The 15450-nt window shown below is 40.0% G+C and overlaps 1 protein-coding gene across 2 annotated transcripts in view; it reads right to left on the bottom strand.

Moving 5' to 3' along the window:
- zgc:136971 (S9 family peptidase) overlaps positions 1-15450 on the bottom strand; it is a 46428-nt gene that overhangs the window by 12296 nt on the left and 18682 nt on the right. The window contains exons 7-17 of one of the 2 annotated variants that reach the window (XM_034171767.1): positions 10472-10563; positions 9227-9264; positions 9018-9139; positions 8894-8954; positions 5385-5479; positions 5091-5142; positions 4691-4729; positions 3489-3583; positions 3229-3361; positions 2136-2219; positions 196-276 (exon numbers count right to left, since the gene is read on the bottom strand). In XM_034171767.1, coding sequence (XP_034027658.1) covers positions 196-276; positions 2136-2219; positions 3229-3361; positions 3489-3583; positions 4691-4729; positions 5091-5142; positions 5385-5479; positions 8894-8954; positions 9018-9139; positions 9227-9264; positions 10472-10563 — 892 coding nt within the window. The remainder of the gene's footprint in view (positions 1-195; positions 277-2135; positions 2220-3228; positions 3362-3488; positions 3584-4690; positions 4730-5090; positions 5143-5384; positions 5480-8893; positions 8955-9017; positions 9140-9226; positions 9265-10471; positions 10564-15450) is intronic. The other variant, XM_034171768.1, reaches the window with a different exon arrangement.

Genomic DNA, 15450 nt, shown 5'->3' with positions numbered 1-15450 from the left:
GCGCTGTTACATGTCAGACACGAGTTAAATCTCTGGACTAAGTGCTGGATTCAGAGTCAGGACTAATCTGAACCACTGTAGATCCAACTGACTCAAAAGTGTTTTACAGCATTTATTAAAAGTGTCATTACGGCAACGATGGGACACGTTGCTCCGATTAGTCTGGTGCAAGATCTCTGATCCTGTAAAACTCACCCATGAGGACGGCAAAGCCGAGTTTAGCCAGTCCAGCTGTTGTGGTGTTCCACTCTGCAGGAAAATGGGAGTGGGGGCCACCTGAACCAGCAGACAAATAAAACAAAAAAAAAATACATCTTGAAAATGCAACAACATTAAAAGCAAACACACAAATTTCAATTTCATTTTTTTTCAATTTATTTTCATTTATAGTGTCAAATCACAACAGAGCTGCACTTCAAACAAGTAAGGTCTAACCTTACCAACCCCCAGAGCAACATCGGTAAGGAAAAAGTCCCTCTGAGGAAGAAACCTCAAGCAGACCAGACTCAAAGGGGTGACCCTCTGCTTGGGCCATGCTACAAACATAAATTACAGAACAATTCACAGAACAATTCACAAAATGAATATACAGGAAATGCTGTTGGTGCACGGGACAGGAGGGTCGCCAGCACAAATACAACTCCCATCTCTGGATGGAGCTGCACCTTAAACAGAGAAAAAACAGAATCAGGCGTCACAAAGACAAGAAATACAGTATAATTTGTCAGCATTAAACAACAAGAAAAAATCAAGAAATACTAAGGTGATCTACGGCCACTAGCCCTAAACTTCACTAAAAGACACAGTATTTAGGTAACATTGAGGCTGCGGCCCACTCCAATTACTAATAACATGAATTAAAAGAGTAAAAAGCGTAAAACAAAACTGTACCAGTATGCTAGTCATACGAAAGGGAAAATAAGTGCGTCTTAAGTCTGGACTTGAAAGTCTCCACAGAATCTGACTGTTTTATTGATGCAGGGAGATCATTCCACAGAACAGGGGCACGATAAGAGAAAGCTCTGTGACCCGCAGACTTCTTATTCACCTTAGGGACAGAAAGTAGTCCTGCACCCTGAGAACGCAAAGCCCGGGCCGGTACGTAAGGTTTAATTAGGTCAGCTAGGTAGGGAGGTGCCAGTCCGTGAACAATTTTATAGACTAGTAGCAGAACCTTAAATCTGATCTCACTGGGACAGAAAGCCAGTGAAGGAAAATGCGAAAATAGGTGTAATGTGGCTGAACTTTCTGCTTCATGTCAAAAGTCTGGCTGCAGCATTTTGAACCAATTGGAGAGCCCTAATGCTGGACTGTGGTAAATCAGAAAATAGAACATTGCAGTAGCCCAATCTAGAAGAGATAAACGCATGGATCAGGGTCTCAGTATCACCCAGACAGGATGGAATCTTCGCTATATTTCGCAGGTGGAAAAAAGCAGTCCTCGTAATATTTCTAACGTGGAGGTCAAAGGACAATGTAGGATCAAAAATTACCCCAAGGATCCTCACTTTGTCAGTGTAATGTATGACACACGAGCCTAGGTTAGCTGGTCAAATTGATGCTGATGTCTTGCTGGACCAAGAACCATCATTTCAGCCTTATCAGAGATTAAAAGTAGGAAGTTTCCAGACATCCAACTTCTCACTGATGCAAGGCAATCTTCTAAGGATTTTATGTGAACGAGATTACCAGCAGTTATCGGCATGTATAACTGAGTATTATCAGCATAGCAGTGAAAGGTACTCCCAAAATGCCGCAATATGTGCCCAAGGGGCACTATATAAAGGGAGAAAAGCATAAGAAAGACTAGAGGAAGAATAAAGATTTTCTCCCACCTTAAAGGTGTTATGAATAATATGTTACACATTAATGTAGCATCCAACGACTATTTCCTGTGGAAAGATTGTGTTTTAATGGCATCCTGTGCAGAGAATGAAGCAACACTCCCTCTGTGCTCGGAGCTTTTCTGGCCCATTTACATTCTCGGTCTGACTGTGCATGCACATTTAGTGCATGCAAATCCTGCCTTGTGAAACCGTTGCCGCTCCCCTCTGTTTATAAGCAGACAGCAGTACCTTTATAATAATAAAAATCTCAATAAAAAATAAGAGAAAAAGCTGACCCTGAAGACTGACCGTGAATGAATACAACAAGAGGCGTCTTTTCTTCGCTGAGGGGATGGGAAGGTTTCACCAGGACTGCCCCAAAATCCAAGCCAGCTGATAAACAACAAAAAACAGCATCACAAAACGTTAGAGCCGAGTCAAGATTTAGACTTTGAATTTGCAATTCTTTGAAAGTTCGAAATGGATCTGATTTGGACAAGGTCCATGTGCGGCGCTCACACACTCTAATGCTAACTGTGTGTACGTCCATAACGAACTGTTTCAAAACAGTGCCAAGGCGGAAAAACTAGAATTTGTCATAACAAAAATGTCCCGTATAAACTTGTGTCAGAAGAAACATTTAGTAAACATATCACTGCTAAAACACAACAACACAACTACCAATTTACCATGTGAGTGGCTAATGTTTGCAGTTAACTGTCAAGAACATTTGCTGTCAGCAATTTGGTGTCATATGTCCTTTTCCTTCCCACTGTAGCCAAGTGCTTGCTCACAGGGGGTCGTTTTGACCGTTGGGGTTTTACATAATTATTGTATGGCCTTGCCTTACAATATAAAGCGCCTTGGGGCAACTATTGTTGTGATTTGGTGCTATATAAAAAAATTGATTGATTGATTGATTGATATATTTTCTCGCTGTTCATCAGCAGTGTTTCTGTTCACAACTTACGGCAAATACCAGGCAACACAAAACTATAGGCAGATTGAATATTTTCATACAATGCAGGTGGTGAATTAACGTGTTAGCACCACCTGCTGTTGACAACGGTGAATTACAATTAGTCTCAATCATCCAGCGTCCCTTTACTAACTCCACCCTCAAAAAAGACCATCTATGAAGCACTGAGACGCTGAAATGATTATATGAACGTTGTGCACTGATTGGCTCACACCATCTACATCATCATCGCTATACAGGAGAAAATTATTCTGAGCCTTGACAAAGCAAGAGCCTGTTACAAAGTACCACACATTTATAAAGAAAAACTCAGAAAATTTGTACACTTTGTTTTTGGGAACCACAATGTGTTTGTTTGTTTGTTTGTAAAGTTTTGTGGTGAAATTAACTCCATATTTATTACTCTGAGTGTGCGACACTCACGGTAGTGCACGTTGTCCTCCTCTGGCGGAGGCGTAACATCGAGAACGGTCCACTGGAAGTCAAAGGTCACGGCGGGCGGTTGCAGAGTTCGCCAGGCTACAGCTCCACCTGGTGGTGGGAGGAAACCAACCAGCTGCACGCAAACACAAGACCACAGACAGAAGTCAGGAGTTAATGAGAAAAATGACTTCTGCTTATTTTATTTCTTCATAAATGCTGCTGCTAACTGTCTGTGTGCAATTTCCTGCCATGTGTCTGACCAAAGTGGGCGGGGCTTTGGGGCTGGAGCAGCAGACGACCATCAGGTCGTTCTGAACAGTCAGCAGTTTCCAGCTTCCATAAAGAACACAAACGTCTGCAGAACAACAGAAAATATGTTCAACCTTTTTGGCACGGCTACACACATGACTTTAACTAGCAAAACAGACATTACACAAAGTTTAACTTAATTTCCGGGTTTTAGCACCTGTGCAACAATATCCATGTTATTGTGACGTCCTCGTACATATTAAAACACAAACAACATTCACAAACTAAATTTACATCATTTTTTAACAGTTTTTTTAAAAAGATGGAATAACTGACATGACTTAATAACAAACATTAACTAATAGTTAATTATTGTGTGAATTATTTCTGTTCTGTATCATTACAAGTTATTAAATATATAAATTACTACCTCAGTTGAATAATAATGAATACCATTAATAAATGATTACTAAATACATTAATTCAGTGTTAATGGTTATTACTACATTAACTAACAATTAATGTGTGTAGTAACTGTGTTCGATATCGTTATAAAATATTAATGTTATAAATTATTACCTTAGTTAACATGAACATCATTAATACATGATCATTAAACACATTAATGTGTGTAGTAATTGTCTGTGTTCAGTAGAACACAAACAGTATCATTAGTATTGTTACTAATTATTAAATAATGTATAAATTATTACCTTACTTAAGATGAACACCATTAAAAAATTATTACTAAACACATTAATTAATGTTGGTTAATGCTCATTACTACATTAACCAACATTAATTAATGTGTGTAGTAATTGTGTTCTGTAGTGTTATAAAATATTAATGTCATAAATTATTACCTTAGTTAAGATGAACACCATTAATAAATTATTATTAAACACATTAATTCAGTGTTAGTTAATGCTTATTACTACAGTAACTAATGATAATTAATGTGTGTAGTAATTGTTTGTGTTCTGTATTGTTATAAATGACTAAATAGTGTACAAAATATTACCTTAGTTGTCATGAACACATTAATAAATGTTTACAAACCACATTAATTTAGTATTAGTTCAAGCTTATTACTACATTAACTAATGTTAATTAATGCAACACTGTTGTAAAGTTACCAAACAATGACAAAGTTTATTTAATTTTAATAAATGCATGTTAATTAAAAAGTTTAACAATGAAAGATTTATTGTACCTTCACACATGTGCTCCTGATGATGGAGAGGAGGCGCTGCTGGTAGAGGAGGAGGAGAAAGGGGAGGAAGGGTAGAGGGATCAGTGAGGGGATCCGGAGAAGTGGGAGGAACAGGAAAAAGAGGCAGTGGAAGAAATGGTGAGAGTGGGGGAAGTGGGAGAGGAGAAGGAGAGGGAGGGGAAGCCAATGGATGAGGAAACCAGCAGGGAGAAGGAGGAGGGAGCAGAGGAGAGAGGAGCGGATAAGAGAGAGGAGAAGGCGGAGGAGGAAAAGGAATACAGGGCAATCAATCAATCAATCAATTTTTTTATATAGCGCCAAATCACAACAAACAGTTGCCCCAATGAGGAGAGATGAGACAAACGAGGAGGTGCATGAGGAGGAGCGAACGGATTCTTACTATTAGAGAGGGAGGTGACTTTCTTTGTTTGCCTGTCAACCACAAACAGATCCTGGTGGGGGGGGGGGGGGGGGGGGGGGGGGGAGACAATAAATTAATTTTCTAATCTAACAATTAAAAACAAGCCTAAAAAGTTCATTCAACACTTCTGTCACATTTGTATTTACATACATATATAGTTCTAGTAATTTTCTCACAAACTGGTTTGCGTATCAGGTGACCCACGTAGGGTCGCGACTCCACGGGCAATAAATAAAAAGCACAAACACCTAATGAGGTAATAACTGTCATTACCTTCCGGTTCCTGCAAGCACTGCTGAACACGAGCTGCTGAGCGTCTGTCGACCAGCAGCAGGACGCCAGTGCTTCATACACACCGACAAACTCACCTGAATCACAAACACGGATTACATTTTAACCTTCAAATGTTTAATATTTTATTGTCTTTGTTTGTTAATGACTTCTTGTGTTTTGTTGTAACTTTATCGAGTTCTTTCTTTCATGGAATAAACAAGTTTTTCAAAAACAAAATTCAACTTTGCAAGTTCAAGAAGACAACATGTATCAATAACATGCATTAAAAGGAATTCAGCAACAAAATACGAGGTCTGTTAGAAAAGTATCCGACCTTATTATTTTTTTCAAAAACCATATGGATTTGAATCATGTGTGATTACATCAGACATGCTTGAACCTTCGTGGGCATGCGAGAGTTTTTTCACGCCTGTCAGTTACGTCATTCGCCTGTGGGCAGTCTTTGAGTGAGGAGTCGCCCACCCTCTCGTCATTTTTTCATTGTTTAGGAATGGCTCAGAGACTGCTGCTTTGTTTGATAAAAAAATTTTCAAAAAATGTAAGGCACAACTGAGTGGACACCATTTGATAAATTCAGCTGGTTTTCGGTAAAAATTTTAACGGCTGATGAGAGATTTTGGTCTGGTAGTGTCACTTTAAGGACAGCCCACGGCGCCTGACGGCGATCTGCGCTTCGAGGCAGCGTCGTCTCGCCGTTTCAAGTTGAAAAGTTCCACATTTCAGGCTCTGTTGACCCAGTAAGTCGTCAGAGAACAGAGAACTTTCAGAAGAAGTCGACATGAGGAGTTTATTCGGACATTCCATTGTTAATGGACATTTTGTAATGAAAGAACGTGCGGGCAGAGTCGCATGTCGGGCCGGACCCGACTGCAGGGGGTCGCGACAGGAAAAACACCTCCGTTGGAAACCTTAACGGGTAAGTTGGAACATGCCCAAGCTGTTAAACAATTTCTCAGTTACTCACTTGTTGAAAGCCATCAAAAGCCGCCTGAATTTTACAAATGGTTTTCAACACGGAGGTGTTTTTCCTGTCGCGGCGCACACAGATTTGCCGAGTCGTCACGGAAACAACCCGGCAAATTTGCGCGCACGTCTTTCATTACAAAATGTCCTTAAACAGTGAAATGTCCGCATAAAGTCCTCATGCTGGCCTCTTCTGTATCTTCTCTGTTCTCTCACGTCATCCTGGGTGAACAGAGCCTTAAATTAGGATGTTTTCAGGTCGAAACAGGCCGACGACGGCGCCTGGAAGCGCTGCGCGACGTCCCGCTCCGTGGGAAGTCCTTACAGCAACAGAAACACCCCATAATCTCTCATCAGCCGTTAAACGTTTCACCGAAAACCAGCTAAATTTCTCGAATAGTGTCCACTCGGATATTCCTCACAGGTCCAGAAAAAATTTTGATAAAGCAACGCGCGCCGTCTCGAGCAGCGTGTGAAACAAAGGAATTCAGCCGAGAGGGCTGAACCACATCTCACTCAAGGCCTGCCCACAGGGAAATGACGTCACCGACATGCGTGACAAAACTCACGCATGAGCACGAGGGTTCAAGCATGATTGGTGTAATCGCACGTCATTCAAATCCATATAGTTAAAAAAAAAATAAGTGTCGGTTTCTTATCTAATAGACCTCGTATTTCTTGATATTTCAAAATACTTTGATACTGTAAATATTTTACCAGCCACCTTTTCTAGATACAGAAAAAGTGGTACTGTTAAGAAATACCTCATTGACTGTTTACAGCACAAAACAATAATTCAGCATCAGTCAAGCACAACCACAGTTCACTGAGGCGTACCCCAAGGTTCTATCTTTGGCCCATTTGTCTTTTTAATCTAATGATTGATTTGCCAAATAACTTTTGCATTTCTCACTCTTTCTGTGTATTATGGTTTATACTTTTACTTTCTTTTTTGAGTCCCGTAGTTTAATAGTTTATCGACTCTTGCTGTCTCTTAAACTAGATGTTCAATATGTTTTAACAAAAGGATGACAGAAAACCCTGCCACGGCTGAGTGTGACAGCGGCACACACGCATGGCGATGACAGGTGGTAGTGGTACAACAGAAGCCCATGAAATGCAAAAACTGCAATACTTTACAGTTACAGAACTGTGGGCTGTGTACTGTTAAAAAAAGTGAAATATTAAACAGACTGTAAATTATACCATCATGTTCAGATATTTCTTTTTAAATTATAATGACATTTTGGCAACTTTCCTCTTATACAGTACATCCAGAAAGTATTCACAGTGCTGCACTTTTTCTACATTTTTTAATGTTACAGCCTTATTAAAAGATGGATGAAATTAATTTCTTTCCTCAAAATTCTTCACCCAATACCCCACAATGGCAACGTGAAAAAAAGTTTAGTTTTTTTAGGTTTTTGCAAATTCTTTTAAAATATAAAAAAAACCTAAGAAATCACATGTACATATAGTATTCACGGCTTTTGCCATGAAGATCAAAATTGAGCTCAAGTGCATCCTGTTTCCACTGATCATCTGTGAGATGCTTCTACAGCTTAACTGGAGTCCAACTGGAGTAAATTCAGTTGATTGGACTTGATTTGGAAAGACACACACCTGTCTACATATAAGGGCTCACAGATCCCACAAAGGAATTGTCTGTAGACCTCTAAGACAGGATTGTCTTGAGGCATAATTCTGGGGAAGAGTACAAAAATATTTCTGCTGCTTTGAAGGTCCCAATGAGCACAGTGACCTCCATCATCTGTAAATGGAAGAAGTTCAGCTCCACCAGGACTCTTCGTAGAGCTGGCCGCCCGTCTAAACTGAGCGATCAGGGAGAAGGGCCTTAGTCAGGGAGGTGACCAAGAACCTGATGTCAGTCTGTCAGAGCTCCAGAATTCCTCTGTGGAGAGAGGAGAACCTTCCAAAAGGACAACCATCTCTACAGCAATCCACCAATCAGGCCTGTATGGTAGAGTGGCCAGACAGAAGCCACTCTTTAGTAAAAGGCACATGTCAGCCCACCTGGAGTTTGCCAAAAGGCACCTGAAGGACTCTCAGACCATGAGAAACAAAATTCTCTGGTTTGATGAGACAAAAATTGAACTCTTTGGCATGAATGCTAGGCGTCATGTTTGGAGGAAACCAGGCATCATCCCTATAGTGAAGCATGGTGGTGGCAGCAGCATGCTGTGGGGATGTTTTTCAGCAGCAAGAACTGGGAGACTAGTCAGGATTGAGGGAAAGATGAATGCACAATCTGCACCAATTCAATCAGATTATTCACTTGTTTAGGATGATGATTTATCCTGATGTCATATTTTAAAAAACTTATTTAAAATGGTTCCGACTGCTCACAATGATCAACTCTACTTGTTAACACCAATTACACCCGATTTCAGGCCCTGATTTATTTTTCATTTTTTGTCTAAATTGTAGACAATTTTTGACATCCTATTGATAAACTAGTTTGAAGTTCATTTTCACATTTATGGCTGCCTGCGTAACGGACGTACCGGTGCACGGTCTGTGGACAACGTCCAGCAGCGTGGATGTCTTTCCGCTCCTTAGATCCATCTGTGGAGGAACAAAGAGTCAGTAATAAGACAAACAGGTGTGAAGAATTCCACAAGCATGTACCTGCTGCAGGCTGAGGCATTGGCTGTGCGGCCCAAACACGCCACCCTGCAGATAGACCAGTGTAGCCCCGTCCGGACTGATCCTGGGACAGCATACCGACACATTTTCCTCTGACAGACGCTCTGATTTGGAGCGACGAGGATAAAACCCCATCAGAGGAGTGCAGCAGAACATTCAGTTCATAACACAGATGAAGGCGATGCACTCACCACAGCGTCCGTCAAGGCCAAGCTTGAACAACGTCGACCTAAGACACAGTTTAACGTGGACATTTAGCATAAGAGCAAAGAGCAACCAGGACAAGCTTCAACCCAGACACTCTGATTCCTCACTCAGCTTCTCAAATGCTGCAATCAGAGTATCCACTGATTCCACAAAGATCACAACATCATCTGCAAAGTCAGGGTCATTATCGTAACAGCTATCGGGGTGTCACGCTGCTCTCTGTGCCAAGGAAGGTGCTTGTAAGAGTAGACATTCAATCATCTAAAAAAAATAATAATCACAATTACTATTTATTTATGAGTACAAATTTAATAGATTGTTTATCTAGTTTACCGGCTAACTTGGTACTAAACAAATACCTTTGATTCAGACTTTGCTCATTAAACCTGATTATCTTTGATCAGATATATTAACCTCAGTAATATCATCAGAACTGATAAGACTGGATGTCATCCTGGGGCTCAGATGCAGTAATCCAGGATTCTGGAAATGATCTGTGCAGGTGACGGAGGAATTCCCAAAGCAGGCTACCAATTCAGATTAACTTGCATGAAATCTAGATGTTTTAACCAAGATTATGCTGCAAAATGTGCTATTTTTTTTTCTTTCTTTCAACTACACAGAAGTTCCCTGTCGGCTAACCTGCAATTTTACAAATTTCCAGTTTATTCCCATTACTCCCCATGGAAAGTTTCCAACTTTGAAAATTCTCAGAGTTTTGCAACTCCAGCACTACCCACATCTTCTCCCACAGCCAACTACAAACTAATTGTGATATTTTTGGAATAGTGTTTATTCCGTACAGCAGAATGTTATTAAGTCGGATTGTTTTTGGACACATCATCACCTGGAATGTTAGTGGGATGACAGAAGTATGTGATTGGCTGTCATTATGTTTGTATGTTTTGGAAACAATCATGTGACTGCTGTGACTCACGGGCTAACAACGATGGGTGAGGATTCTATATAATGGGCGGAGCTAAGTAGTAGCATAAAATCTCACTTGAGTGGATTAAATGTGTAAACACACAATTATGCACAATTCTTTCGGCAGCTCCTGTTTTTTTTTTTTTTAACTTGGGGTCACCACAGTGGATCTTGACATGACTCCAGGTCCACATGGAGACTCAAACCGAGGGCCTTCTCCTGAAAAGGTAAGATGACTGCTGCTGCTCCAGGGTTGTCAAAAATTCTTTTCATATTTCCACAAAGCAAATCATTTTTCTAACCTGCGATTGGAGCAAAACTTGAGTCCCAGTCTGAACGGTTCATGGTACCAACCGACGAACAGCACCGAGCGAGCACCAGGAGCCCAGAGAGCCTGAAGGAAAACCACAATATGTTCCTCTTTTAAATTCACATCTTCTGCTGCTGTGGCTGTTTGATAACAGAGAAGAAGTTCCACAGTGGACTGTCAGAAACAGAAGGAGGCACAACCGCCGACCCAAGTCTGGAGCCGGTACGGACGGGAGCGAGTGCAACAATCCTTCAGAAAAACAATAAGGACCAGCAAACATTCATATCTTTTTGGAAAAAAAGATTGATTTTTTCCCTCTATACAGAGATTTTAATGCAGTGCAGCATTTTAGCATTCGACCATGATGTGAGGGAAGCCACCAAGACACCTGTGACAGCTCTGCAGGAGTTATCAGCTCCTGTGATATTTGATTCTGTGTGGCTTTGACATTTCAATAATTGTGTCCAAAAGTGAAACACTGAAATGAAGCACAACTGTGCCACCATCTTTGATCCACAAGGGGTCCAAACTGAATTACAGAGCTGCCAGAAAGTCTGTGCACCATTCAGCTTTTACACATCTGACATCAAATTTTTAAAAAAAGAATAATTCAGGCTTCTTTATGTTGCATTTTCTAAAATGATGCCCTTGTAAATATGGAACAGCCTCTTAGCGTACAGCGCACATTATTTTTTTATTTGAAACTATAATTATTCAATTTTAATATGCATATGTCACAGACATGAACGAGCGAAGCTTGTCAGCATGTCACCATGTCATTTAGGTTCTTCAGACTTTATTTTGAGTAAATGCTTCAGGGGAGCATTAGCATGGCAAAAACCTTTCAGCTTCTGTGGGGGCTTTCCCTCAAAGTTTTTAGCTAGCTGACAGTAGGTCAGTACAATATGGCCACATTTTCGTATCTCAATATTGTCATATAAATTGTCATGTAAATCAATCAATCAATCAATCTATTTTTTTTTTATATAGCGCCAAATCACAACAAACAGTTGCCCCAAGGCGCCTTATATTGTAAGGCAAGGCCATACAATAACTATGTAAAACCCCAACGGTCAAAACGACACCCTGTGAGCAAGCACAGGGGGTCGTTGTATATAACGACCCCCTGTGCATGTATATAATGTAATGTATAACGACCCCCCCAACATGTATATAACTGACATAAATGTCAGTTATATACATGTTGTCCATATTCTTGAGCCGCTTGGGTGGGTAGGGAGAGTTCCCATGAGATAAAACTGACCATCCTTGGTTCTCAAGACCAGACACCTAAGTGGCTCTTCTCTCTCTCTCTCTCTCTCTCTCTCTCAAAGATATTTAGGTGTACCTTATTAAACACTAGTAGAGTTCCACCTTAGATTTGGAATGTATAATAGAAGATATACCTTACTGAATTGTCATATCAATATGATATAGGATATGACTATGATGTGACACAAACTGCAGCAACAGTGAAAAGTAAACATTCTTAAAACAGTAATAATACCACACTCATTTTGCACTCATCATAAGGTCAGGATACTGTGCCCTCCAGAAGTATTGGAACACTTGGAATTTCACACATTTTAATTTGTTTATGCCATTTTAAATTCAAGAAATACAAAAAAAAACAAGAAGAAAAATTTCTAAAATTATCTTCCTCAAACTCAAACTGAAAGAAAATCTCTAAAACTTGATAAAACCTGTAAATAATAATCAGTTTTATTGCCAGTTTTCTTTAGACAAGTCAGGGGATGGAAACATGAACATTTCCAAGTCACTGACTATGTCTTGGACTTTATTTACATCAATTATGAAGAAATGTCAAAGTTTCTTTCACCAAAACATCAAATCTAGGCTTTCATCTCAAATGTACTTTCTGTCAAATTGTAGCTGAACTTTCATGTCTTCTTTTTAAGAAAATCCTCCTCAACACCACTTCATCAGGAAGCTGGATTTTATACTTATATATATATATATTTATTTATGTCAAGTTGTAGAGATTTGCTTTCAGTTTGAGTTAATGAAGATAATTTTAGAAAAAAATATATATTTGAAATGGAATAAACAAATTAAAATGTGTGAAATACCAAGTGTGCCAATACTTTTGAGGGCAACTGAGAAACACTGAGGAGCAGCATCTTACGAGGTCTGTCCATAAAGTATAGGTCCTTTTTATTTTTTTCAAAAACTATATGGATTTCATTCATATGTTTTTTACGTCAGACATGCTTGAACCCTCGTGTGCATGCATGAGTTTTTCCACACCTGTCGGTGACGTCATTCGCCTGTGAGCACTCCTTGTGGGAGGAGTCGTCCAGCCCCTCATCGGAATTCCTTTGTATGAGAAGTTGCTGAGAGACTGGCGCTTTGTTTGATCAAAATTTTTTCTAAACCTGTGAGGCACATCGAAGTGGACACGGTTTGAAAAATTAAGCTGGTTTTCGGTGAAAATTTTAACGGCTGATGAGAGATTTTGAGGTGATACTGTCACTTTAAGGACTTCTCACGGAGTAAGACGTCGCGCAGCGCTCTCAGGCGCCGTCGTCAGCCTGTTTCAAGCTGAAAACCTCCACATTTCAGGCTCTATTGATCCAGGATGTCGTGAGAGAACAGAGAAATTTCAGAAGAAGTCGGTTTCAGCATTTTATCTGGATATTCCACTGTTAAAGGAGATTTTTTTAATGAAAACCAGCTTAATTTTCAGCAACTTCTCAGACAAAGGAATTCCGACGAGGGGCTGGACGACTCCTCCCACAAGGAGTGCTCACAGGCGAATGACGTCAACGACAGGTGTGGAAAAACTCACGCATGCGCACGAGGGTTCAAGCATGTCTGACGTAAAAACATATGAATGAAATCCATATAGTTTTTGAAAAAAATAAAAAGGACCTATACTTTACTGACAGCCCTCGTATATCTCATATACAGTGCAGCAGATAAGAGAATATTTAGAGTGGAATCCTGCCAATGGTGATACAAACATCAAATTAGACACAAATAATCCATAGACATGAATTGTTTTGAAAAAACTGATTGGTCACTTGAGTTTTCAAGAGGCAGTCAGGTCAACTGAAGAATTACACAGGGATCAAAATTAAAAGATGCTCCAATCATATAGAACACTACACCACATTAGTTGCAGGATCATAAAGATTCCAAAAAAGGTATAGCTTGGACTATCTGTGACTGAATGTTATGGAGTTATTAGGTAAAAGCAGCAAGAATGGTGACAATGTCAGTTTCAGTTTGTACAGGGGTCAAAAGTTAAGGTTGCTCCATTAATTTAGCTCCAGCTGTATTTGTGCTGAATTTGATGCTTGTATCACCATTTGAAGGATTGTTTCAATTATCTGCTGCACTAATAAGCCAAGAGAGCATGAACCAGCTGCTGTCTCTTAGTTTAAACTTGTGTATATAAGGCCACCCAAATTAAAGGAGAAATGCTGCTTTTAACAACCTGGGCCTCATTTCTGGCATAAAATACGGTCGTTTACTCACCAGTATAAGTTTGGTGTGATTAGAATTCCATAGTTCAAATGAAGTGTTCAGTTCAAATCTGAAGCAAACATTTTTCTTCTTCAACCAAAGTGGATTATAACCATTTCTGGTACACAGCACACACTACTGGACAGGAGCCACCAAGCCATCAATGTGACTCACTGATTTGAAAATGCAGCTCTTTCAGTGACATGTTTAGCCGCATGTTCTCCTTGAATTGCTGGCTGTCTGAGTGGTGTCCAAAAAATGAGGTGGGCTTCATAGATAATTGGCAAAGCTTCTGAGGAAAACCTGGTCTTGTTAGGAGAGACGGCATCCATCCCACTTTGGATGGAGCAGCTCTCATTTCTAGAAATCTGGCCAATTTTCTTAAATCCTCCAAACCATGACTATTCAGGGTTGGGACCAGGAAGCAGAGTTGTAGTCTTACACACCTCTCTGCAGCTTCTCTCCCCCTGCCATCCCCTCATTACCCCATCCCCGTAGAGACGGTGCCTGCTCCCAGACCACCAATAACCAGCAAAAATCTATTTAAGCATAAAAATTCAAAAAGAAAAAATAATATAGCACCTTCAACTGCACCACAGACTAAAACAGTTAAATGTGGTCTATTAAACATTAGGTCTCTCTCTTCTAAGTCCCTGTTAGTAAATGAAAAAATAATTGATCAACATATTGATTTATTCTACCTTACAGAAACCTGGTTACAGCAGGATGAATATGTTAGTTTAAATGAGTCAACACCCCCGAGTCACACTAACTGCCAGAACGCTCGTAGCACGGGCCGGGGCGGAGGATTAGCAGCAATCTTCCATTCCAATAGTTTTACATCCTCATTGAAGACAACTTTGGATGCTGTAGCTCCTCTGAAAAAGAGAGCTTTAAATCAGAAGTGCCTGACTCCGTGGTATAACTCACAAACTCGCAGCTTAAAGCAGATAACCCGTAAGTTGGAGAGGAAATGGCGTCTCACTAATTTAGATCTTCACTTAGCCTGGAAAAAGAGTCTGTTGCTCTATAAAAAAGCCCTCCGTAAAGCTAGGACATCTTACAACTCATCACTAATTGAAGAAAATAAGAACAACCCCAGGTTTCTTTTCAGCACTGTAGCCAGGCTGACAAAGAGTCAGAGCTCTATTGAGCCGAGTATTCCTTTAACTTTAACTAGTAATGACTTCATGACTTTCTTTGCTAATAAAATTTTAACTATTAGAGAAAAAATTACTCATAACCATCCCAAAGACGTATCGTTATCTTTGGCTGCTTTCAGTGATGCCGGTATTTGGTTAGACTCTTTCTCTCCGATTGTTCTGTCTGAGTTATTTTCATTAGTTACTTCCTCCAAACCATCAACATGTCTATTAGACCCCATTCCTACCAGGCTGCTCAAGGAAGCCCTACCATTAATTAATGCTTCAATCTTAAATATGATCAATCTATCTTTATTAGTTGGCTATGTACCACAGGCTT

The sequence above is a fragment of the Thalassophryne amazonica genome, chromosome 6, assembly GCF_902500255.1.
Source record: "Thalassophryne amazonica chromosome 6, fThaAma1.1, whole genome shotgun sequence".
Classification (NCBI taxonomy): Eukaryota; Metazoa; Chordata; class Actinopteri; order Batrachoidiformes; family Batrachoididae; genus Thalassophryne; species Thalassophryne amazonica.
This window is presented reverse-complemented; position numbering and strand designations above follow the sequence as displayed.